Source organism: Ranitomeya imitator, chromosome 4 (assembly GCF_032444005.1).
Source record: "Ranitomeya imitator isolate aRanImi1 chromosome 4, aRanImi1.pri, whole genome shotgun sequence".
Classification (NCBI taxonomy): Eukaryota; Metazoa; Chordata; class Amphibia; order Anura; family Dendrobatidae; genus Ranitomeya; species Ranitomeya imitator.
In genome coordinates, this window is record NC_091285.1 from 462,131,889 (window position 1) to 462,158,299 (window position 26,411).

Genomic DNA, 26,411 nt, shown 5'->3' on the forward strand with positions numbered 1-26,411 from the left:
GCAAAAAATATTTTTTGCAATAAAAAGCGTCTTTCAGTGTGTGACGGCTGCCAATCATAAAAATCTGATATAAAAAACCCACTATAAAAGTAAACCAAACCCCCCTTCATCACCCCCTTAGTTAGGGAAAAATTAAAAAAATGTATTTATTTCCATTTTCCCATTAGGGCTAGGGTTGGGGCTAGGGTTGGGGTTAGGGCTAGGGTTAGGGCTATGGTTAGGGCTAGGGCTACAGTTTGGGTTGGAGCTAAAGTTAGGGTTTAGATTACATTTACAGTTGGGAATAGGGTTGGGATTAGGGTTAGGGGTGTGTCAGGGTTAGAGGTGTGGTTAGGGTTACCGTTGGAATTAGGGTTAGGGGTGTGTTTGGATTAGGGTTTCAGTTATAATTGGGGGGTTTCCACTGTTTAGGCACATCAGGGGCTCTCCAAACGCGACATGGCGTCCGATCTCAATTCCAGCCAATTCTGCGTTGAAAAAGTAAAACAGTGCTTCTTCCATTCCGACCTCTCCCGTGTGCCCAAACAGGGGTTTACCCCAACATATGGGGTATCAGCGTACTCAGGTCAAATAGGACAACAACTGTTGGGGTCCAATTTCTCCTGTTACCCTTGGGAAAATACAAAACTGGGGGCTAAAAAATAATTTTTGTGGGGAAAAAAAAGATTTTTTATTTTTACGGCTCTGCGTTACAAACTGTAGTGAAACACTTGGGGGTTCAAAGCTCTGACAACACATCTAGATGAGTTCCTTAGGGGGGTCTAGTTTCCAAAATTGTGTCCCTTGTGGGGGGGTTTCTACTGTTTAGGTACATTAGGGGCTCTGCAAATGCAATGTGACACCTGCAGACCATTCCATCTAAGTCTGCATTCCAAATGGAGCTCCTTCCCTTCCGATTCCTCCCATGCGCCTAAACAGTGGTTCCCCCCAACATATGGGGTATCAGCGCACTCAGGACAAATTGGACAACAAATTTTGGGGTCCAATTTCTCCCGTTACCCTCGGGAAAATGCAAAACTGGGGGCTAAAAAATAATTTTTGTGGGAAAAAATGTTTGTTTTATTTTTACGGCTCTCCATTATAAACTTCTGTGAAGCCCTTGGTGGGTCAAAGCGCTCACCACACATCTAGATAAGTTCCTTAGGGGGTCTACTTTCCAAAATGGTGTCACTTGTGAGGGGTTTCTACTATTTAGGTACATTAGGGGCTCTGCAAACGCAACATGGCGTCTCATCTCAATTCCTGTGAATTTTGCATTGAAAAGTCAAACGGCGCTCCTTCCTTTCCGAGCTCTCCCATCCGCCCAAACAGTGGTTTACCCCCACATATGGGGTATCAGCGTACTCAGGACAAATTGTACAACAACTTTTGGGGTCCAATTTCTTCTCTTACCCTTGGGAAAATAAAAAATTGGGGGCTAAAAGATAATTTTTGTGAAAAAATGATTTTTTTATTTTTACGGTTCTGCATTATAAACTTCTGTGAAGCACTTGGTGGGTCAAAGTGCTCACCACACCTCTAGATAAGTTCCTTAGGGGGTCTACTTTCCAAAATGGTGTCATTTGTGGGGGGTTTCAATGTTTAGGCACATCAGGGGCTCTCCAAACGCAACATGGCATCCCATCTCAATTCCTGTCAATTTTGCATTGAAAAGTCAAATGGCGCTCTTTCGCTTCCGAGCTGTGCCATGCGCCCAAACAGTGGTTTACCCCCACATGTGGGGTATTGTCGTGCTCAGGACAAATTGTACAACAATGTTTGGGGTCCATTTTCTCCTGTTACCCTTGGTAAAATAAAACAAATTGGAGCTGAATTAAATTTTTTGTGAAAAAAAGTTAAATGTTCATTTTTATTTAAACATTCAAAAAATTCCTGTGAAGCACCAGAAGGGTTAATAAACTTCTTGAATGTGGTTTTGAGCACCTTGAGGGGTGCAGTTTTTAGAATGGTGTCACACTTGGGTATTTTCTATCGTATAGACCCCTCAAAATGACTTCAAATGAGATGTGGTCCCTAAAAAAAAAAATGGTGTTTTAGAAATGAGAAATTGCTGGTCAACTTTTCACCCTTATAACTCCCTAACAAAAAAAAATTTTGGTTCCAAAATTGTGCTGATGTAAAGTAGACATGTGAGAAATGTTACTTAAGTATTTTGTGTGACATATCTCTGTGATTTATTTGCATAAAAATTCAAAGTTGGAAAATTGCAAAATTTTCATAATTTTCTCCAAATTTCCGTTTTTTTCACAAATAAACGCAGGTACTATCAAAGAATTTTTACCATTGTCATGAAGTACAATATGTCACGAGAAAACAATGTCAGATTCACTGGGATCCGTTGAAGCGTTCCAGAGTTATAACCTCATAATGGGACAGTGGTCAGAATTGTAAAAATTGGCCCGGTCATTAACGTGCAAACCACCCTTGGGGGTAAAGGGGTTAAGCTATATTGGCATGGACACCCAGGAGCAATGATACAGGCATAAAGATCTTTACTGTCTGCATTATTTCCTCCAGAGGGGACAAAATGACTGTACCATAGGCTAAAACAAAATTGCACTATGTAAAGTTGGTCGATCATGCACACTACGGCTCCATACAACACTATTGTACATGCAAGCGCTCCGGAATTGTCAAAGTTGTAGAACGATCTCTTTTATGCCTTTCCCCTGTATATGATCCGCTCCACTGTGGCTTAAGCAGAAAACAAACACTATGTAATCCCCATTCCTTCCAATGGCTAGTAATCACACATACATTTGGAGATTCACACCTGTCCATTTTCAGGAATCCTGGTGGTCCAGCTGGATACGTTTATTTGACAGTGTAACATCATTCCATGAGTTAACTGTAATAGCCAGGCAATAAGGGCTTTGATAGACATCCATAGAAATGTAGTCAGGTGTCAGTAGCACATTTCTATATGTATCAGCCCCCTGACTCCGAGGACCTCCCCAGCCCATCAAAGTCATGTAAATCAGAGATGTGATTTTTTTTTAAAATTTTTTTTAATAACGTGCTCTTTTTTTGAAGGCTACGGAAAAATCTGAAGTCTCTCATCATAGTCCATCCTTCCTGGTTTATCAGAACATTGCTCGCTATTACCAAGCCCTTCATCAGGTACGTCCGATTGATCCGTTCCATACAAGAAATGTATAAGCTTTTTACCTCGTGTATCCTCATTATTTCTTTTGCTTTTTGTTTCTCCATTCTTTAGCTCGAAATTCAGTCAGAAGATTAAGTATGTCTTTAGCCTGGTAGAACTAGCCGAGCTTATTCCTATGGAGTATGTCGTCATACCAGACTGCATAAAAGAGTATGTTACATTTATGTTTCTAGACTAATATTGAGCAAATGTTTTCATTTAGTAGTGACCCCCTTTGGTTCACCAGTTATTGCAAGAATATAACACGCAGCAATCCATGATGGCAACAGGTCTTCAGAGAATGCTGGAAGTTGTAAAGTTGCAGGAACAGTAGGGCAACACGTTTTAATGATATGTATTATTTGGTCTCTATTTATAATATTTCTATTATCTAAACACATCATATTAAAATGTCAGCTGACTCATGCTACCCAAACCATGAACCTTGGGCATCGGGAATCAGACTCTGGCTCCATCACTGCAGCTGTGCATACATTTCTCTGAAATGTGGAGGCATTTTAGATTAAAAAAAATAAATTGCTTAGAAGAGCTGGCCAGGGACTATGTGTCTCAGATGACTAGTCCAAAACTGGTCCCTCGTGGTCCCACAGACTGACAGGGTTGTGTGTTTCCCTGCCCCTGTGAGACCGGTCTGTTATGGGGAGAAAGGCAGAGAAAAGCAGCCAGGGACCTGCATCGGACAAGTCATCCAAAGCACAATCCCAAGCTGGCTTTTAATAGTAAGCTTTCTCTTACATGCTTCAAGCAGACATAGCTGATGGCTCCACCAGTGTCTGACTCCGGTGATTCGGCCAGCATGAATCTTCTGTAAGGCTACTTTCACACTAGCGTCGGAATCTCCCCGTCGCAATGCGTCGGGCAGAGATTCCGACGCTAGCGTTTAACGCACTGCACAACGGAGGCAGCGGATGCATTTCTCCGGCGCATCCGCTGCCCCATTGTGAGGTGCGGGGACGTGGGGGCGGAGTTCCGGCCGCGCATGCGCGGTCGGAAAAAGCGGTCCGTCAGGAGCAAAAAACGTTACATGTAGCGTTTTTTGCTCCCGACGGTCCGCCAAAGCACGACGCATCCGTCGCACGACGGATGCGACGTGTGGCAATCCGTCGCAATGCGTCGTCAATACAAGTCTATGGGGAAAAAACGCATCCTGCAAGTACTTTTGCAGGATGCGTTTTTTCTGCAAAACGACGCATTGTGACGGATTGCAGTTAACGCTAGTGTGAAAGTAGCCTTAGGCTCTCTGTAAGTGTGCAGTGATCGTTCTGACTCCACCTAATGCCCTTTTATAGTATTCTCTTGTGAAATAGTTTGGATTGGAGAACCTCATTACTTATGACTCTTATTACACCTAAACCGATGATGGCCTATGTCAAGGAATCTTTCTTGTGACTAGCCAGTAGATCGTTGTCCCCACACACCAGCTGCTTGTAGGATATCTTCTCCATGTTTCCACATAAGAACGTGTAGGTTACGTGTTATCTCCGTGACACCTCATTCTTGTCCTGCAGATGCCCTGTCACTTTCTGATTGATGTGCTTCCTGCACTTCTTGCTCCATATAGACAGCACTCTAGACAGTAGGGGACATGTCCTTATAGCATGAACTGTAGAAAATATGGAAGCGCGTAGCTTTATGGTTTGCATTATTGTGCTGATTTCTCTTAACTAAATACTCCTGTCATATCCGTTATCTAGCCGTTGTTTCTGTTTAATGAATTCCAACTCTCTCCTACTAAGGTATGACGACGCAAAAAGTAAAAAGAAACACAAAAGGTATCTGCACACCTTCTGTGGGTTGCACCGAGACAAGTCCATCTGCTCTGCACAAACTAACCCTTCCCTTCTTGGTCAGCTTGGAGAATACCATATTGCACTAGTAAATACAAACATGCACCCTATACGTAGTCTTACATTGTACATAATCATGGGATAAAAATACAAGATGTGGACATCGTGGTCTTTTTTTCTGCCAACCAACTTCAATACGATTCCATTAAATCAACGTCTGTTCTTCTGTTCACTAATAGTCCCAGTATCTAATTGGTTTGATGTCTCTATGTACATATATCCGCATGCTGTTGAGTGATACAGAGGTATATATGGCATGGTATGATTGTTTGTGGGCACACATGATAACAAGGTATTTAACCAGTGCAATGTTTGTATTTGCTGTGCTGTGGTGTTCAGGCTAACCACTACGCCAAAGCGGAGTCTGCTCTTGATCCCCCTCTCCCAGCTTCCATGCGGCCGGCAGGGACACGGGCACTTTCCAATCTGCATTTTGTGCCCCTGCCTGTCATTGACATGCTGTTGCCAAATTCCCACAGCTTGCATGAGTCATTATATTAATGAAATATTGGTGCATCATTTAATTAGAAGCACCATCAATCCCAGTTATTTTACAAATGCTTTCAAGATAATTTCATCATCTTTTCATTTACTCACCATTGTCTTTCTATGAATTTGTATAACCATTCAATGACTATTGAACAGTGGTGCCTTTTATCCACGTATGATAATTTCTGCAGAACACCATCGCCACAAGGGGCAGCACAGCTTATTTTACAGGTTCATTAAAGGTTCTCTCCGGGAATAGAAAAAATAACTAAAGGAAATGTCCTGATAAATAAATTCCCGATTACTATTAAATGGCAAATCTCAATTTTTTTTGTCCTTGTTACAATGACCGAAACCTGTCCTAGAATGGTGAGCCCCCCACTGCACATGCTAACGTGCCCCTCCGCTTCTGGGACAGGTTTCTGTTGGGGTAACAAGACAGCAGCCATTTTAGTTCTATAGTGATTATCTCCCTTGACAAAATGAGCATGATTTGTTAATAAAATGTATTTAGGAATTTTTTTTTATAATGTTATTTTCTTTAGTTATTTTTTTGCTATTACCAGAGAACCCCTGTAAAATCTGACTTCAATATGCACCTAGCGGTAGAAATGTGCCACATGCAGAGGGAGCTGGGTATTTATTGATGATGGCTACTTTTTAAGATAAATTGTATAAATTAATACTTAAAAAATGTTTTACAAAGGGAATGTGTCACGAGAAAATGACTTTTCGTTTAAATCAAGATTTTAAGTGAAATGCGTTTTTTTTTTTTTTTTTTTTTTTTTTATTGATCTCATGAAACTTATTACAAATTCAGTTTCGCAATGTTAAGACTGCCATTTAAAGGTTTTTAGGATATGGAGGATTTTTTTTATTTTTTTAGTGGATCCTCACCAAAATCCTCTTCAAAAACTTTTGGAAAACTTCTAGTTAATTTCTATGAAAAATCCACTTCGTTGTTCACGTGATTTTTTTGTTGTTGTTCTAAATAGGTTTTGCAAAATGCCTAGTGGAAAAAAATTAAGTGCATGTCACTTTGAAGTGGATTCTGTTGGAAACTGCTCTAAACTATGCAGTGTCCGCTCAGAAAAAAAAAAGAATCCAAATCCTACAAGAACACTTCAAGGAAAGTAAAAATAAGAAAATCTCCAAAAACCTCCCTGTGCGCACAAGTCATCTTTAAGACTCCAGCTCAGCTGGGAAGGTTTTTCCTAGGCAAAGCCGCTTCAGGAAAAAGCCATTGCTGCTACGGCCTGTTATGGAGTGTGATCAGTTGGGGTGCTCACACTTTATCTGGATTTACACTGGCCAGTTATCTTGAATAAGCCTTTACAGGAACGCCCGATTTACGATATTTGAGTTTAAACAGGCTGATAATCTCCTGACAAAAGTGCAAAACACTCATTCGTCAGGTGAAATGATTTTTAAGCTTGGCAGCTCATGATCCTGTGTAATAGGGCAATGACAGTCTGGGCACACAGAGCGATGCATTACTGATCATTCTGTACGAGTAGGAAATGTGGCCTGTCTGCCTGCAAGGTGTGTGCTGTAAATTCGCCCTCAATGGGTTCCCTTTCTTGTTGAAGACATGGTTGTAAATTCACCATTGAAAAAAAGTAATTCCAGAAATTGCTGACAACCCCTTTAAAACGTACCTGCACTTTTGAAGTTTTAATCTGTGGGGGTTCGAGATCACTAAATCGGATGGGCAGAAGCAGCCAGCAGAGACTTTTGCTCAGGAGTAAAGAGGCTGACTAAAGTCTTAGTCTCAGAGGAGAGCACCTTCCAGCTGAGAACTGTTTTGGCAAATACCTTAAAGGTACCGTCACACTAGACGATATCGCTAGCGATCCGTGACGTTGCAGCGTCCTGGCTAGCGATATCGTCCAGTGTGACAGGCAGCAGCAATCAGGCCCCTGCTGTGCTGTCGCTGGTCGGGGAAGAAAGTCCAGAACTTTGTTTCGTCGCTGGATCTCCCGCTGACATCGCTGAATCGGCGTGTGTGACACCGATTCAGCGATGTCTTCGCTGGTAACCAGGGTAAACATCGGGTTACTAAGCGCAGGGCCGCGCTTAGTAACCCGATGTTTACCCTGGTTACCATCCTAAAAGTAAAAAAAACAAACGCTACATACTTACCTACCGCTGTCTGTCCTCGGCGCTCTGCTTCTCTGCTCTGGCTGTGAGCACAGCAGCCGGAAAGCAGAGCGGTGACGTCACCGCTCTGCTTTCCGGCTTCCCGGCGCTCACAGCCAGAGCAGAGAAGCAGAGCGCCGAGGACAGACAGCGGTAGGTAAGTATGTAGCGTTTGTTTTTTTACTTTTAGGATGGTAACCAGGGTAAACATCGGGTTACTAAGCGCGGCCCTGCGCTTAGTAACCCGATGTTTACCCTGGTTACCGGGGACCTCGGGATCGTTGGTCGCTGGAGAGCTGTCTGTGTGACAGCTCTCCAGCGATCAAACAGCGACACTGCAGCGATCCGGATCGTTGTCGGTATCGCTGCAGCGTCGCTTAGTGTGACGGTACCTTAACAATTATCTACAAGTACAGTTACTTAGACTGAGTCCTAACAAACTTTAATTTCTTAATTTTCTACTTTATTTTTCAGTGTTGATAAAGAACTTAACAAGAAGACAGAAGACCAAGCTAATGTGCAGTAAGATTGTAGATGACGTCCTATGAACCGGTAGAACGTCCGTCAAGATGGGGACACGTGTCCGTTACTCCTGTTTGCAGTATACTGTTGTCAAAGTTTTCCTGCTCTGAAACGTGCCTTTCAGATGTGACTATGGGTTTTCTTTGAAAAGGAATCTTGGATCCTTATTCATACTGTTACAAATATACAAAGGCACTGGACGTGTTGCAATATATTGACTGTTAACCCATTGCTGGGGCCCTACCTTTGAATAGTTAATGTATGTGATAGTGACAGTGAAAGTGTGCACACCATATGGTTATACCAGAGAAGAAGCCGTTGTGAAGTAGAGACCACAAGTCATTGTTGTAGAAGTTGGTTTTAGGCCACTGAGTAAGTGTTCAGATGTTGCCTTTTGGGTGGTTAGATGCACTATTGCTATAATGGTTTTTGTCATATTTGACTCATATGATACATCTCTTGGTGATATACATTGCATGTCCAGTGAGTTATATTAGGGGACTCATACCTTGTGCTTTGTCAGTGAGAACACTGAATGTTGACCTAAGGAAGAGCTTTGACGCATAGAAAGTGTTATGGGTTTCATGTGCAAAGAGTATAACTTGTGAGTTTCCATGGTTAGTGCCTGACCTAGTGTCAGCCTAGGTAAGAGATTACCCCATTGTTTGGTAGCTTGCATTTCAATTAGTTGCTGCATTATTTTAAGCATATCAAAGATCCGCTTTCCTATTTTTTGTTTTCTATTGTCAACTTTTGTAGTAGTAAATGAACACACCCAAAGTTCTTACAAGTCCAAGTGAATCAGTCTTCCACATACCTCCTCACTGAACATGTAGTAATATAGATACCACAATTGTCCCTTCCAGCACATAGGACATTGCGGGTGGTCTGGAGCCTTACATCATATGCCCATCACTTGGGTTTGAGACTGAATGCTCCGACATGTGCAGGTGTATAGGCATATAGTGGCAGGATTCACTCCTAGGATCTTATTGAGGAAAAAAAAATTGTACTGTATGGTTTTTGTTTTTTTTTCTGTGGCCCTCTCTCTATAAGAAAATACCATAAATGCTGTATGGTAGCCCATCCCGACAGGTCAAAAGGAGACTGTTTTGGGTGAAAGAAGCCTATTTAACAACACTGTGCATGTGCTAGTTTCCCATGTGCTACGCAGTGCTCTTCAGTGGAGGCTGCTTATGGACGGGTTTGATCACATGCCCTTACATTAGCTACCATGTTTAGGACCAGTGAGTCCATAGTGGGACTGAGCTGCTGAGAACAGTATAGTAGTAAGTGGTACATTATCCACTTACATCACATCGGTAAAGATAATAAGAAAGTGGTCACCCTCTTTGCCATATACACTGGGAGCTTTCCCCAGAATATACAGTGAACATATTGGTCAGACAGACGCAGAGAGCATTACATACACATGGCTGTGAGGGATTTTGAGTTGTCCGTTGCTTACTGCAGACACAGACCGGTTTACAGCCAATTAGCGCTCATTGACCAACCTGCGGATGGACTACTGTGGTCTGCTGACAATCCTAGTGCACTGGTATCTGTATTATTGGAGAGCGTTCATTATGAAGTGGAAGGCTTCCGAAAATTGCAATCATCTAGTCATGTTACCGCTTTAATATTTTTCCTTTTTTTCTTTATCAATGCCTATATTTTCTCATACATTGTGAGTATAACTAGTTGTTGTTCTGTCATCTTTGTTCCTAGATCCTAGAGTATTTATGGTGCCATGAAAACTGCCCTTTTGGTTTTCTTCAAGTAAATTTTTTAGCAATAGTCTTATTTAGCCATGTGACTTTTGAACATTGTAAAAATATGGAAGCTTATGAAAAAATTGTTTACGGACCGCGTACGCACACGCAATTCATTAACGTTAAAGCCATTGTACATGTGTTACTGAATGTAATGTGCAGTGATGACGGACATTGACTGCTATAGGGTATAGCTGAAGACTGTACTTGACATCTACTTCCATCACATTGCTTTATTAAAGTTTAGGCCAGGTGGCATAGTAGCAGATAGCATTTTAAAGAGCATTTACCCTCTCTGGAGACCAGCTCTTTCTCTAGGTCACCTTCCACGATGGCATACGGAGGTTGCCTCTTTGCCCTAATGGGGAACAGGAAATACGGAGAGGTTAAAAGGCCCTCCCACCTCCCAGTGTCTTTACTGTTCCCCATGGGACAGAGAGAGGTTCTGTGTACTGTGGTGGCCGGCGACTACAGGACCTGATGGGCTTTGCCTCACTATAGCCGGGCAGCATGGGTCGTGTCTCACCTCCCCCTGGTCTGCTGCTCCCGTCGGGCCACTTTGCGGTGTCCTCGGGACTGTTCCCTGGCCTTCCAGCACCCCCTAGAGGGTAAAGTAGGCCAATGATCCCGACCAGAGTCCTCTCCGGTCTCCTCTCCCTCTGCGCGCTCTGCCGGCGTCCAGGAAGTGATCGCGCGCGTCACTTCCGGTCTCTTCTGCCGCTCAATGCAGCACTACCGGCGGCGCCTCATACAGGACGCTGTTCCTCCACCCAGGAGCACGGAGGGAAGGAGGGAACCATCCTTCGCTGGGGGCAGGAATTTTACTTCAGTATAAAAACCTGCCGGAAAACATTACAGGTAAGACTGTCCTGATGGAAGGCAATACCTGCCCTGCGCCTGCAGAGCCTAGCGCTGCCCCTGCCACAGTAAGTGTTGCAGGGACGGGGGACCTTAGATAGGTGAGGGGATCTTTATTTTTTTCTGACACTTCTCTCTTTCTCGTTGCAGGGAGACAAGTCTACCCCTAAAACCTCTATTAAAAGAAAATGTGCCATCTGCAATATTAAATTGCCCCCATTATGGGAGAAAAAAACTCTGCAGATCATGTACTGACAAAATAGTCAGAGCAGAGCAACCATCCCTATTGGAAGAAATCCGCTCGCTAGTCAAGCAAGAGGTGCAGTCTTCCCTGGCGGCCTTTACCCCTCCACCCCCACCACTTTCTCCAGCAAAGTAAAGAAAAATTCAGGACAAGGATTCTGAGTCTGAATCAGACGTCTCCTATGCCTCATCCTCAGGTAGACGGGAAGAACCAATGTCCCCTATGACCTCTGAAACCAGGAAATATCTGTTTTCCTCAGATTGGATTTAGGATTTAGTATCTGCCGTACGCAGTACTATGGGGCTGGAGGAGGAGTCAGAACTACAGTCCATACAGGACAAGATGTTTGGTGGAATAACCAAGGGGAAACGTGTAGGATTCCCGGTTCACTCTAATATAACTGACGTGATTAGCCAAGAGTGGGAACTGCCAGAAAAACGCCTCAGCATTCCCTCTGAGTTGAAGCACAGATTCCCCTTAGAAGGAGATTCGGCCAAATGGGATATCCCCAAGGTCGACTCACAAGTATCAAGAGTGTCAAAAAGAACGGCTCTTCCATTCGAAGACTCCTCGCAATTAAAAGATCCAATGGACAGGAAAATAGAAAGTCTATTGAAAAAATCTTGGGAGACTTCTACGGTAGCCCTCAAAGCCAATATTGCTTCGACTTGTGTAGCTAGAGCCCTTTTCCGCTGGTTAGGGGAACTAGAATCCCATATATCCCAGGGTACTTCTAGGGGCGAATTGCTGGATTCTCTACCCAGTCTTCTTAGAGCTACTGGGTTCTTGGCGGATGCCTCCATAGAGACTGTCAGAGTTGCCGCCAGATCATTAGTACAAACTAATTCAGCTAGAAGAGCTCTCTGGCTCAAGATGTGGTCTGGCGATATCACCTCCAAGGCCAAATTATGTGCTATACCATTTAAGGGTGACTACGTTTTTGGGCCTTCTCTAGATGAAATATTGGAAAAGGCAACTGATAAGAAAAAAGCTCTTCCAGAACAAAAAACCCCTAAGAAAGTTTTTTTCGTCCCTTTCAGCCCCAAACCTCTCAAAGAGGGAAAGGCAAGTCTGGAAGGTGGAGCTATCCGAAGGGCGGGGGGAAAAATATCCTTATCCCTCAACGACAACAGCAGTCCCAACAGGAGAAGCGGTGACTTCGACCTGGTGAGGCGGAGACTCTCAAATTTTTTCCTACAGTGGCAAAATATCACCAATTGCCCCTGGGTCCTCAATGTCATCAAAGAGGGCCTTTTAATAGAGTTCATCTCCTCCCCTGCATGGGGTCTAAAAGTCACCTCCCTTCCCTCCTTAAAAGACCAGACAATATTGAAAGCGGGCCTCAGAGATTTAATAAAATCAAATGTCATATCTCAAATTCCGGAATCAGAAAGATCTGGGACATTACTCCCGTCTATTTCTGGTAACCAAACCTATGGGTGAGTCACGTATTATTAAATCTGAAAGGACTCAATCAACATGCGAAATACCGAAGATTCAAAATGGAATCGGTAAAACTGCCATCCCTTTGATAAGTCCTCATTTCTTCATGGCAACTATTGATCTAAAGGATGCATACTTTCATATTCCGATTCACCCAAAACAGCGGAAGTATCTCAAGTTTGCGGTGCAAAGGGATTGTCTGATAGAACATTTCCAGTTCAATGTCCTTCCGTTTGGAATCTCCTCTGCTCCAAGAGCGTTTTCCAAGATATTGGCGGAAGTAGTCTCCTTTATTCGGAAGCAAGGTGTTTGTATAGTACCTTATCTAGATGACCTACTGATAGTAGCCTCCACCAAGGTGATCCTGGAGTCTCATGTCTCAAAAACTCTCAATATTCTGACGTCTCTAGGGTGGGTCCCGAATCTGAAAAAATCACAGCTTCTGCCCTCCAAATCCAGGAAATTCCTGGGAGTCCTCCTAAACTCTGCAAGGCAAATGTCCTTTCTTCCAGAGGACCATAGTCTAACCTTGATATCAAAGGACAAGACTTTCAGGGACTTGAGATCTCCTATGATCAGAGAGGGCATGTCACTTCTAGGATCTATGACAGCCTGCATTCAATCGGTACCCTGGGCCCAGGCCCACTCCAGAATTCTTCAGGCACATATTCTGCAGAATTGGAATGGTCATCCAATTTCATTGAACAAAAAACTATACACGCCGGGTCGAGTCAAAGCCTCCCTGACATGGTAGGTAAACCTGAAGAATCTTCAAAAAGGGGTCAATTGGACTCAGGTTCCTTTGACTACAATTACAACAGATGCCAGCAAGAGAGGCTGGGGGGCCATGATAAACGATACCCCCTACCAAGGGCTCTGGGACTGGGCAACGAGCAGAAAGTCATCCAACTACAGAGAACTAAAAACTGTAGAGGAAGCCCTTCTAATAGGGGGTCATCTCATCAGGGGACATTACGTTCGAGTATATTCGAACAATATGACTGCGGTTGCTCACATCAGACACCAGGGCAGTTCAAAGAACAACAACTTAAGACATATCTACCCGAATATGCTCCTGGGCAGAGAGAGATCTACTATCTCTGACGGCAATTCACCTGAGAGGCTCTGCCAACACCCAGGCCGACTATCTGAGTCGCCGGGAAAATGGAGCCTGAGCAACCGGAGCTTCAAGATGCTTGTAAACAGGTGGGGTGTTCTGGAAATCGACCTCTTTGCATCTCGCCAAAACACGAAAGTCGAAGTCTTCTTCTCCCTAAATTCCAGGGACTGCTCCATAGGGGTGGATGCTCTAGCCTAGAGGTGGAACTTTCGCCTCGCCTATGCGTTTCCACCAATCCCAATTTTGGCAAAAGTCCTACAGAAAATCCGAGAAGAACAAACACCAACTATATTGGTAGCCCCGTTGTGGCCAAAAAGAAGCTGGTACAACCTGATCGTGGACTTACAGGTAGACTGCTCGGTCCAGTTTCCAGTAGGAGACGACTTACTCTCACAGGGACCAATTCATCTCCTAGATTCTCACAAATAGAATCTGGCGGCATGGTTACTGAAGCCCAAGTGCTGAGAGCCAAAGGACTATCAGACTCACACTTCAAAAATCAAAGAAACCAGTAACCAATGCCATATACCATAAAGTTTGGAAGAAATTTTCATCTTTGTCTTCCTCAATTCAGAGAAAAGAGGGAGACACAAAAGGGTCTTATCAAACGGTACACAAAGTTGCCCACCAAGAGAACTACCCATCTGGTGAGAGTGAAGGAAGGACATATACTAATGGCTGCTGCAGATCCACAGGTCAGTGCAGGACCTGATTGAAACACACACTTAGGTTGGAGAAAAAAGGATCATCCCCGCGCTGCCGCAAGAATTCCAAAAATTGTAGAGGTTTCAAAGTGGTTTATTCTACGCGTTTCAGGGTTCAGGTGACCCCTTCATCAGGACATACCACAAATATTGTCCATTATTTGTGGTATGTCCTGATGAAGGGGTCACCTGAACCCTGAAACGCGTAGAATAAACCACGTTGAAACCTCTACAATTTTTGGAATTCTTGCGGGAGCGCGGGGATGATCCTTTTTTTCTCCTACCCTAAGTGTGTCTTCCTCAATTACCAGATCCCTTCAATCTGAATTTGTCTCAAATCCTAGATTTTCTACAAAAAGGCTTAGAAATAGGCCTTAGGCCTAGCACTTTAAAAGTCCAAGTCTCCGCCCTCAGTTCTATTTTTGACCAGGATCTGGCAAATCATCGCTGGATTAAGAGATTCATGATATCAGCCTCCAGGATAAATCCTAAAACCAAACGAGGGAGCCCCTATGGGACCTTAATTTGGTGTTACAGGGGCTTACGGGTCCACCCTTTGAACCGTTATCCTCCTGTTCTCCAAAAAATCTTACTTACAAAACAATTTTTCTGGTAGCCATAACCTCGGCAAGAAGAGTAGGAGAACTACAGGCTCTCTCAATAAAAGAGCCCTATTTGTTTGTTACAGATGACTCCATAGTGCTGCGTCTCGACCCTTCTTTTCTTCCAAAAGTTGTGTCAGAATTCCACCGCTCCCAGGAAATTGTTCTACCTTCCTTTTGCCAAAAACCAGCAAATTCAAAAGAAGAAAGTTTTCATACTCTGGATGTCAGATGTATTGTACTACATTATTTAGAGCAAACCAGCTCTTATAGAATCGACCAAAATCTATTTGTCCATCTCTCTGGGCAAAATAGGGGGAAAAAAGTAGCAGAGTTCTATTGCTAACTGGATTAACCCCTTAGTGACGGAGCCAAATTTTTGAAATCTGACCAGTGTCAATTTATGTGGTAATAACTCTGGAACGCTTCAACAAATCCCAGTGATTTTCAGATAGTTTTTTTCGGGACACATTATACTTTATGATAATGGTAAATTTAGGTTGATATTTTTTATAAATAAACACAAAACATATCAGAAATTTGAGAAAAATGTTACAAAATTAGCAATTTTCAAACTTTGAATGATTATCCCTTTAATCCAGATAGTCATACCACAGCAAAACATTAATAAATAACATTTCCCACATGTCTGCTTTACATCAGCATCATTTAGAAAATGTTCTTTTATTTTGTTAGCATTTTAGGAGGTTTAAAAATGTAGCAGTAATTTTTTTCATTTTTTCAAGGAAATTTACAAAATTTTATTTTTTACGAACTTATCCATGTTTGAAGTGACTTTAGGGGTCTTATATATCGGGAAACCCCCAAAAGTGATACCATTTTAGAAACGGCACCCCCTGACATATTGAAAACTGCTGTCAGGTAGTTTATTAACCCTTAAGGTGCTTTTCAGGAATTAATGCAATGTGGCATGACAGAAATGAAAATGTTTATTTTTACCACCTAAATGCCTCTATCTTCTGAACAGACTACTACAGCCGGCAGACTCTAAGGCCGCTATTTGGTCATGAATTGCCATGGCAAACATCAGGACCACACAATCATGATCTGAGGGCACCAATTGGGATAAAGAGGAAGCCCCCACACTCTAACCATTTATATTGATGTAGTCACTATTGACAGCAGCATCTAAGGGTACCGTCACACAGTGGCATTTTGATCGCTACGACGGCACGATCCGTGACGCTCCAGCATCGTAACAATATCGCTCCAGCGTCGTAGACTGCTGTCACACTTTGCAATGTACGACGCTGGAGCGATAATTTCATGACGTATGTGCGATGTAGAAGCCGTTGGTTACTATGCGCACATCGTATACAATATCGTGCACACCTTTGTTACACCATGCGATCATGCCGCCACAGCGGGACACTAGACGACGAAAGAAAGTTTCAAACGATCTGCTACGACGTACGATTCTCAGCGGGGTTCCTGATCAGACACAGCGAGATCGCTAGAACGTCACGGATATATCGCTGGAACGTCACAAATCGTGCCGTCGTAGCGATCAAAATGCCACTGTGTGACGGTACCCTAAGGGGTTAAACAGATTTGGACGGTGCAAACACTGATTGTGGCTGATGCAGCAAGTTGTCAGCTATAGTGTACAGCCGACAGCTGCTGGAATGTCACCTGTATGGGCACGCTATTCTCTTATATCAGGTCAGTTAAAAGACATATTGGCTGTCATTAAGGGGTTAAGAAAGCTATAGCGGAAGCTTATCTTGCTCAAAACAAGACACCCCCAGTGGGGATTGAGGCCCACTCGACCAGAGCTACTTCAGTCTCCTGGGCAGAAAGAGCAGGTGCATCAGCAGAACTAATCTGCAGGGCAGCTACATGGTCTTCATTACATACCTTCTCCAAGCATTATAGATTGGACATAATGCCCAACAAGGATTTAGTCTTCGGCCGGAAAGTTCTCCAGGCCGTTGTCCCTCCCTAGCGCCAAATTAGTTGGTATTTCTCCGTATGCCGTCGTGGAAGGGGACTAGAGAAAATAGAATTAGACTTACCGGTAATTCGGTTTCAAGGAACCTTCCACGACGGCCCTAGTTCCCTTCCTATACTCCTGGATTAAAATCTGGGATTCAAGGTAAACCGGTCCTATGGTTTTCAGTTATAAGTCACTGGCAAGTGGGAGGGCTTTTTAACCTCTCCGTATTTCCTGTTCCCCATTAGGGCAAAGAGGCAACCTCCGTATGCCGTCGTGGAAGGTTCCTAGAAACCGAATTACCAGTAAGTCTAATTCTATTTTTTTCATACTATGAAAAACAGCAGCGTATCCGAGAAAACCTATGTTAAAAAGTCCAAGAGCCGTCCCCCTGGTGGCTTATCCACACCCCGCTCCCCTTGACTTGCAAATCACACATAGGCAAAGAGTAGTCACGCTAGGAGACAACAAGGGACAGCCTTTTAAAAGTATGTTTTCTTTTATACGCAGTGACAGGCATATTTCATTGTCTGAATGCAGACCCCAATGCCCGGACTGACGTTGGATGTGCCGACCCAGACTTACGACCTCACTGACACATGAGACTAGCAGTCTGTGCATTGAAGTCCATCAAAGACCATGAAATACTCCCATCTGAGTCTGACCTAAAACAACCACGGCTGCAATAATGAAGTCTGTTCCTGATTCATGCTGCCAGTGACAACTAAGAGGTCCCCCTTAATAGTTATGTATAGCGTCTGCACAATTTAGTCTTTATAATGTAGCAGTGTCCAAGCATCAAGCCTAAGTTATTATCCAGAAATCGCTTACGGGAGAGGCTTTGGATGGTCACTAATGTCTGCCATGGTTGGTGATAGACTGATGACCTGATCTATATGATGCCATCCTTTTTATATCTTACCATATGTCTCAACTTCATGTTATGCCCAATTGCTATGCAAGGGCTATTGTAAAACCTGTAGGAGAAATAATGTTTCCTTTAAAGCTACTTACCCCCAGGCGATGGCAAGTGTGTTCAGGAGATTATGGCCATAGTGTCTATGAACTCTAGAGATACATAGGTGTTACACCCTACACACACGTCCCGAAGGAATTGTCTAGCGTGATCCACTTTTTGTTTTAATGTTCCTGTGGGGAAATGATTGACAGAAAAAGAGGCCATTAACCCTTTATCCGTTACAGAGGAAATGTTATATTACAGAGTACCTCTAGAAATAGAGAGGAATTCCAAAAGGGAAACCCGTCTATCACCGCTGAGGGTCTGATGGGGTCATAGGTATCTTCCTGATTAGACAACCCGTATATCTGGATCATATCACCAGTGATTCCACAATATGTTACAGGGAAATGACTGGTTAGAAGGGAAATTGACCCTTGCAGCCTAGATCCCAAAGATATTGGAAAGGAAAGTTGCATCTCTGTGGATGTTATTCTGTGGATGTCAGATGCTTTCAGAGGAAACTGCTATTTTGTGTTTTACCTTTTTAATATTGTATTGTTTTATATTTTATAATGTAAAATGGCAAATCCCATTCTTCTCTTGTTTGCTCTTTTATGTATATAGAATGCACTCTGCAACTTTTACCTGGAGGATGCATGTTCTTTAATGAAATATTTATATTCATAAAATGGAAAGGACAGAGCTAATATATATTTTTATGACATTTTTGTGAACAATATTTTCTAATGTACTTGCTGCCCCAGGTAAGTGTTCCTCCATGTCTGTTGTAATAAGACACAAACCCTACCTAGCTGTATTGTACACGCAGCTGTGATCAGACAATGTTTCTGTTCTTACAAATGTGCATTATTGGCAAAATTGTGAAATTGCTCATTTATGATCCCTTTATACTGGGCAGGCAAAATATAACGGTTTGGCTCATTTCCTTTTTTGTTTTTATTGCAAATAATAAAATTCTGTCAGGATGTTTTTACGTTTTTTTTCACAAGGCATCGTCACAGAGTTGATGTTAATAATCCTTATACAGTTGACACTTGGATCCTGGTCAAATGCCTCTCACCCAGCCAAACCAGATCTCACACTTTGCACTGACGAGGGGCAGTACCCCGAAAAACAGTGTCTGCTAATTGAGATTTGGGTTTTGGCTTTTATCCTTTGTTTTGGGGTACTGCACCTTGTCAGGCCAGTCTCACACGTCCAGATAATTCCGGCACTGGAAAAATCGGTACCGGAATTATCCGTGAGCTCACGTAGGCCATCCGTGTGGCACACGTGCGGCAGCCGTGTGCCGACTGGGTACCACACGGAGCGTGCAGGAGACAGCGCTAGAGATAAGCGCTGTCCCCTGCATTTGGTGCTGAAGCCAAGCCGCCATTCATATCTTCTCTCCAGCAGCGTTCGCTGGAGAGAAGATATGAAAAATCCTTTTTTTTTTTTTCGTGTTTAAAATAAAGATCCCTGTCCCCTCCCACCCCCTGTGCGCCCACCCGCTGTTGATAAAATACTCACCCGGCTCCCTTGAAGCATCCTCTCCGCGCTGCACCTTCTCCTGTAAGAGCGGTCACGTGGTGACGCCCATTAGTCATGAATATGCGGCTTCACCCCTATGGGAGGTGGAGCCGCATATTCATGACTGTAATCGGCGGCACCACGTGACCGCTCATACAGGAGAAGCTGGCACTGAGAGGAAGCTGCGAGGGAGCCGGGTGAGTATTTCATTAACAGCGGGCGGGCGCACAGGAGAGGGGAGGGGACAGGGATCTTTATTATAAACACGAAAAAAAAAAGGATTTTTCAGATCTTCTCTCCAGCGAACGCTGCTGGAGAGAAGATATGAATGGAGGCTTCAGCACCACGCTGGGGGGACAGCGCTTACTGCAGCGCTGTCTCCTGCATGGCACATGGACTGCACATGGACAGCGTCTGTGTGCGGTACGTGTTTTACACGGACCCATTGATTTTAATTGGTCCGTGTAATCCGTGCGCTCCCACGAACACTGACATGTCTCCGTGTTTTGAAAACCAATAAGAAAAAAGTGTAACGCACAATCAGCTCCTGTATTCTTATACACCTCCCACGGACCAGATAGCGTTATATGCCACAACGAAATACGGGTGCTCATTGAAGAAAGATAATACTGGCAACTGTAAAAACTGATAGAAAAACGAGCACTCACCATCCGTACAAAAAATGTCCTTTCTTTATTGAGGCTTCATATTAAAATAGCAGGGCATAGCAGGGAGAACCTGTGGTTCCTAGTGACGACGGCCGTTTCGCTCTCCTGAGCTTCTACGGGTCTAATGGTAACGTCAGGTAGGAGGACTTCTTAAGCACATCCGCCCGAGGAGTGCTCTCCCACCTGAGCACGTCTCCAAACTAAGAAACTCCTACTAATTGCGCAAAATACGCTGACACACCCTGCCTATGGATGACATACGGATCACTATTTTGGGGACTTTTCTGCGTATTACGGCCGTAAAAAACAGACCGTATTTTCATACGCTGAGTGTGACACCGGCCTTAGGGTGAGTCAGGGTCATAAAGCTGTGCTGCTGTGATGGCCACCTCCCTCTCTCACCCTTCTCTCAGTGCTGCTGCGATCTCAGGTTTCACTCTGCCTCCTTATGTCTGATAACATCAGCATTCATGGCCGCACTACTGATTTCAGCCATCCTGCTGCCTCTGGAGGGAAGTGGATGGTAGTGGGACCTGCCTGACCTGCTAATTGAACTACAACAGGACCATGACTGTGTACAGATAATGTCCCACAGGTGGGGGGGGTTTAGTCATGGTGCCGATGTTCCACTAGATAACTCAGACCAGGCCAGTTCTACACCGAATATGCTGTTGGTCCATGAAACCATAAATGTGGAACCGTTGCCCCCACACATGTCGGTCCAGGAAGAGTACTCTGTCGTGACCAGGGCTGTGGAGTCGGAGTTAGTTTTGGTTGGAGTCGGAGTCGGTAGAAATGTACCGACTCCGACTCCAGCTTTAAAAAAAATGTATTAGTATTTTGTAATTGAACTTTCATAGGAATTTTATAAATGTTACTCAAATATATATGCTCTATCAAACTATGAACAACAGTGATAAGCAGTTCTGCTGGAGATAGAGACATTTCTTCTTGTGTGTCACTGTTCTCCACTGCCCTTATCTAATTTTATCCTTGGTTAACCTCATGCTGCCCCAACCCCCCTACTTACAATGTATGAAACAAAGTGAAAATGTGTTGCAAATTCTTAGTAATAAAGCTCCTCCTCTAGACTAGATGTTTGGTGTGCGTCTTCCAAGCATCTCACAGCTGCTACTCAGAAGAGGAAGACTGTAAGAAGTATTATCCTTTCAACGAACTTTGCATCAGTTACTGTTATTCCTCATGTACTCACAGTTATTACTGATCACTATATCAGTTGTACGACCTGGCAATAATTTTGTACAATTGTTTTTAGGAAAAACAATTGTCATTTGAATTGTGACTACAGAATTAAAAACCTGAGAATGTCAAAGAAGCGTCAAATTAAATCAGCTGTATTTGAACATTTCACCATCACTCAAGATAGAAAACATTATGTCTGTCAGTGTATGACAAATGATCCAGATCAAAACAAATGCTGTGAAGCCAAGATCAGGGCATCCATGAAGGAGGATCTGACAGATCCTTTTTCTAAGGACAAATTTATAGATTTCTTCTTATTAACTGCAGAACAGTGTTTTATTGCATATTTACTTACAAGAGTTTAGAAAAGTTTATAAAAGTTATTTGCTATATCCTAATTGTATTCTAATAAATATAGTTTTTGCTCTAAGTGGTCTGATTTCTTATATGATGGTGAGAAACTGAATAAGCACGATGTTAATATTTGACAACAGTAAATTTGTTACGAATTGGCCATTTATGAAGGAGTCGGAACCTGATAAAATCCAGGAGTCGGAGTTGCAACTGTGGCTTACCGACTCCACAGCCCTGGTCGTGACGCACGAACATGATTGCATAGATGAGTCAGGAGACCGTGGGTTTTGCACATGTCCATGATAAACCTGATCCTAATGCAGATTTTGAGTTTTTTCCTGTAGATGGCTCCAGATACCACCAGGATGGGTGATTCTACACTTGATATGCAGTAGTATCCTCACATGAGGTAATCCGAGTTGAACCACTCCCTCCTCACATGTCGGTGCAGGAGGCAGAGTTGAAGGTACTCACTGAGGCGTGTAGAGCTGCTGCAGGTAAAGTCGCTAATATTTACAGACTCGAATTACGGATGGGGAATATCCCTTGATTATCGCCCTATCTGGAGAAGCAGAGTGTTTCTTACATCAGCTGGTAAGCCCATTAACAATGCAGAGCTGGTGAAACAATAGACGCATTGATGTTACCAGTCCAGGTTGGCATAATCAAGGTGAAAGCATACACAAACGGTGACTCCGTGGAGGTAGAGGGCAACAGAAGGGCGGACGAGGCTGCTAAAGTAGCAGCAAGGCGGCCTAGGGAGCAGTGGACGGTGGCGAGGAGAGTCAGCGTATTCCAGCCACACAGTCTAGATGTCCTGAAATCCCTCCAGCTGCCCAGAGAAAGAACACTGGGAGCTGAGCTGAACTCGAATGGAGTATGGGGGAATAAGGATGAATTGTATATACCAAGGTCCCTGTTCCCAATTAAGGCGCAAGCAACATATGGCCCCAGTCACACCTCAAAATGGCACATGTGTCCATGGTAAATGCCTTCTGGATCGCTCCTGGTTTCAGTTACGTAGCGGTGAAACTCGTACAGTCATGCCTCATCTGTGCACAGCACAACCCAGGTAAAACAGTAAAAGTCGCTAAGAAAGCGACACCCAGGCCTCTCTACCCGTTTCAGAGACTGCAGACTGACTACATACAACTACCCAGGTAGGAGTGTATGAATATGTCCTAGTATGTGTAGATCTCTCCTATGGTTGGCCGGAGGCCCATCCAGTAAAATGTGCTAATTAATGCTAAAATGACACTTAAACTTAAAAATTCAGAAGGCCATGACAGACACATTAAAGAATTGGGTAGAGTGCTTGTCTCTTGCACTCTCTTCAGTCAGACGCAATCCAAATAGAAAGACAGGCTTATCTTCTTCTGAAGTCCTGTTTGGTAGTGCCCCAAAGACTGGTCTGTACTTCCCATAAGTACTACAGCCTATGTCCAGGTTCTGACAACGCTTACCTCAGTGAAACTCTAAGGGAGACCACCATGGATTCATGCCTAACATTAAAAAAAAAGGTGGACTAACCACCCGAGTAATACATATCCTTGCCATCATCTACCTAATGCTGTTATGTATAGGAAACGGGCAACAGGTAGCTGTAACTAAAGAAAAGGGAATTATTACTTTTTGGTATAATTCCTCGAGTACAGTGTTGGCTACATATGGGTTTGATGCCTGTGACATAATTCAGGGAAGTGGGTATGGGGAGCTAGGAGCGTCACGACTCTCGGGAAAGACAACAGTTTGTATTCTTTATTTGTGGTAATTAAGAAAAAAATAAAAACTGGTTCTTGGACATCTGTAGGATGGGATACAAGTGATAAAGAGTGGGGATATAAACCGACCCCTGCCCTCAAACAAAAGAGTAGTAAAGGGAAGTCCTTACTTACACGAATGACTTTACTCAAGTCTGACTCTAGTGACCAATGTAGGACAAAGTGTCATCCTTTGATACTCAGTATTGAGGATCCATCACCTAATGATGTAGGAGAGTATACTTTGGGTGCATATTATAGTCAAGGGGGAAAGACCCCAACAGGCAATTTCCAACTTGAAAATATGTTGAAGTCTCAAGAATGGGCAAATGTGCAGGGTGAAAGTGACAAATCTGGAATACCATGGATTCCACTTCTTCAACATGTTTGTGTTTTTAGGGGCATAACTGCAATTCAGAACCCCACTTATGAGGATACACTTGATATAGAGACTGGATATACAGATGTTTACGCCTGGGCTGAGTGGATAAGGTACACTGCACATCAACAAAATAGAGCCAATTGTTATGTGTGCAGCAGCCAGGCCCCATTTGGGATCTGTTCCCCTATTAATCCCTGAATTGGAGGAGGAGTGTGCCCTTGCCCTCTTTACCAACACCTCCACTAATTATATACAATGTGGGAGATGGAGGGATAAATATCCTGTGTTGGATAAAACTTCGTCTCTTGGTCGAAGTATTACTATCTATCCTGGGAATTACACCTGTATGCAAATACAAGGAGAGGACCGTTTCTTGAGGAATTTTAGTAAGGGTTTTTGCCATAATTACTCCTCAGAAACCCCCGAGAAGTTAACACAGCAGGTCTCCTCAGTAGCGAACATATTCTGGATGTGTGAGGATATGAAGATAAGGTCTAAGAGGGTAATTGGATGGGACAGTGTACTTGGGCCAAGGCCATCATGCCTTTTCATCTTATCCCTGAAGGTTCGCCTTTGACTAATCAGAAACAGCCCCAAGGTATAAAAAGTGGAATTGCCCCCAAAGAAAGCTTTGACCCTCATGTGTATATTGATGCTATAGGGGTACCAAGGGGGGGGGGGGGAGCCCTGATGAGTTTAAAGCAAGGGACCAGGTTAAAGCAGGATTTGAGTCTATAATCCCTATTGTAACTGTCAATAAAAACGTAGATTGGATTAACTACATATATTATAACCAACAAAGATTCATAAATTATACTAAGGATGCATTAAAGGGGATAGCTGAACAGTTGGAAGCTACATCCACTATGGCTTTCCAAAACCGGATGGCTTTGGATATGTTACTAGCAGAGAAAGGAGGGGTATGTAAAATGATTGGAGAAACTTGTACCTTTATTCCCGATAACTCAGGTCCGAATGGAAAGGTTACCTTGGCTATAAAAAAGCTTGAATCCTTATCTGAGGAACTTAAGAAAATTCAGTTGATGATCTTTAGGATACTTGGTTTGGGTGAATGACGGGTACGACATAGCCTGCGCATCATGATAGCACATAAGCTTTGTACAATGTGCACATCCAGCTTCTTGTACCACAACTTGGCTTTTCTCATGGCACTGTACAGCTGGAGGACTTCATCAGAGAGATCAACTCCCCCCATGTTTTTGTTGTACTCCAGGACACAGTCTGCTTTGGTGACCTGAGCAGTATAATGTAATGGGGTACAATGGTGTGTACTCAGTCAATTTAGAACGAGGTGCTAGTGTCACGGACTGGAAAGTCCTAGTAATCAAATATTATTTGGAAGACATTGCACGCTCTAGTGATAATTTATGCAAGATAATGTGAGTTTCTTAAGGTACCTTCACACTCAGCGACGCTGCAGCGATACCGACAACGATGTCGATCGCTGCAGCGTCGCTGTTTGGTCGCTGGAGAGCTGTCACACAGACAGCTCTCCAGCGACCAACGATGCCGGTAACCAGGGTAAACATCGGGTTACTAAGCGCAGGGCCGCGTTTAGTAACCCGATGTTTACCCTGGTTACCATCGTAAAAGTAAAAAAAAAACAAACACTACATACTTACCTTCCGCTGTCTGTCCCCAGCGCTGTGCTTTCCTATAATAGCCCCATCCTGCCTCCTCTCACCATGCCGACATCTGCAAGGTGCTGGAGCACCGCTATTCAAGACGCACAACAGGTACCGTAGGGGTTTGCTAGTGGGACCACATACCAGTGCCCTCCGTGCTCTCACCACTTGAGACTAACGTCCCTCCTGTTAGAGCCAGACGTTGCAGCGTCCTCACTATCGTCCAGTGTGACAGGCAGCAGCGATCAGGCCCCTGCTGTGCTGTCGCTGGTCGGGGAAGAAAGTCCAGAACTTTATTTGGTCGCTGGACTCCCCGCAGACATCGCTGAATCGGCGTGTGTGACACCGATTCAGCGATGTCTTCACTGGTAACCAGGGTAAACATCGGGTAACTAAGCGCAGGGCCGCGCTTAGTAACCCGATGTTTACCCTGGTTACCATCCTAAAAGTAAAAAAAACCAAACAGTACATACTTACCTACAGCCGTCTGTCCTCCAGCGCTGTGCTCTGCACTCCTCCTGTACTGGATGTGAGCGTCGGTCAGCCGGAAAGCAGAGCGGTGACGTCACCGCTCTGCTTTCCGGCCGCTGTGCTCACAGCCAGTACAGGAGGAGTGCAGAGCACAGCGCTGGAGGACAGACGGCTGTAGGTAAGTATGTACTGTTTGTTTTTTTTTACTTTTAGGATGGTAACCAGGGTAAACATCGGGTTACTAAGCGCGGCCCTGCGCTTAGTTACCCGATGTTTACCCTGGTTACCGGCATCGTTGGTCGCTGGAGAGCGGTCTGTGTGACAGCTCTCCAGCGACCAAACAGCGACGCTGCAGCGATCCGGATCGTTGTCGGTATCGCTGCAGCGTCGCTAAGTGTGACGGTACCTTTAAGCTTAATGCAATACGATCCCTGACTAAGGGCTTTCAATATTCATTATTCCTCATTCAATTCGAGGTCCTACGCACAGGGCAGCATACAGCCATTGGCATTTGATTACCTTATCAATAATTAGGTATTTAATCAATGACTTCCCCCCCCTTTTTTTTCATTATTG

At 43.9% G+C, this 26,411-nt stretch overlaps 1 protein-coding gene across 2 annotated transcripts in view; it reads left to right on the forward strand.

The window, feature by feature from the left end:
* BNIP2 (BCL2 interacting protein 2) overlaps positions 1 to 8,238 on the forward strand; it is a 62,477-nt gene extending 54,239 nt beyond the window's left edge. The window contains exons 8-11 of one of the 2 annotated variants that reach the window (XM_069765817.1): positions 3,034 to 3,120; positions 3,218 to 3,316; positions 4,903 to 4,938; positions 8,116 to 8,226. In XM_069765817.1, the coding sequence (XP_069621918.1) occupies positions 3,034 to 3,120; positions 3,218 to 3,316; positions 4,903 to 4,938; positions 8,116 to 8,167 (274 nt within the window). In that variant the 3' untranslated portion in view covers positions 8,168 to 8,226. Of the gene's footprint in view, positions 1 to 3,033; positions 3,121 to 3,217; positions 3,317 to 4,902; positions 4,939 to 8,115 lie in introns of both variants that reach the window. The other variant, XM_069765819.1, reaches the window with a different exon arrangement.
* The last annotated feature ends 18,173 nt before the right edge of the window (positions 8,239 to 26,411 follow it).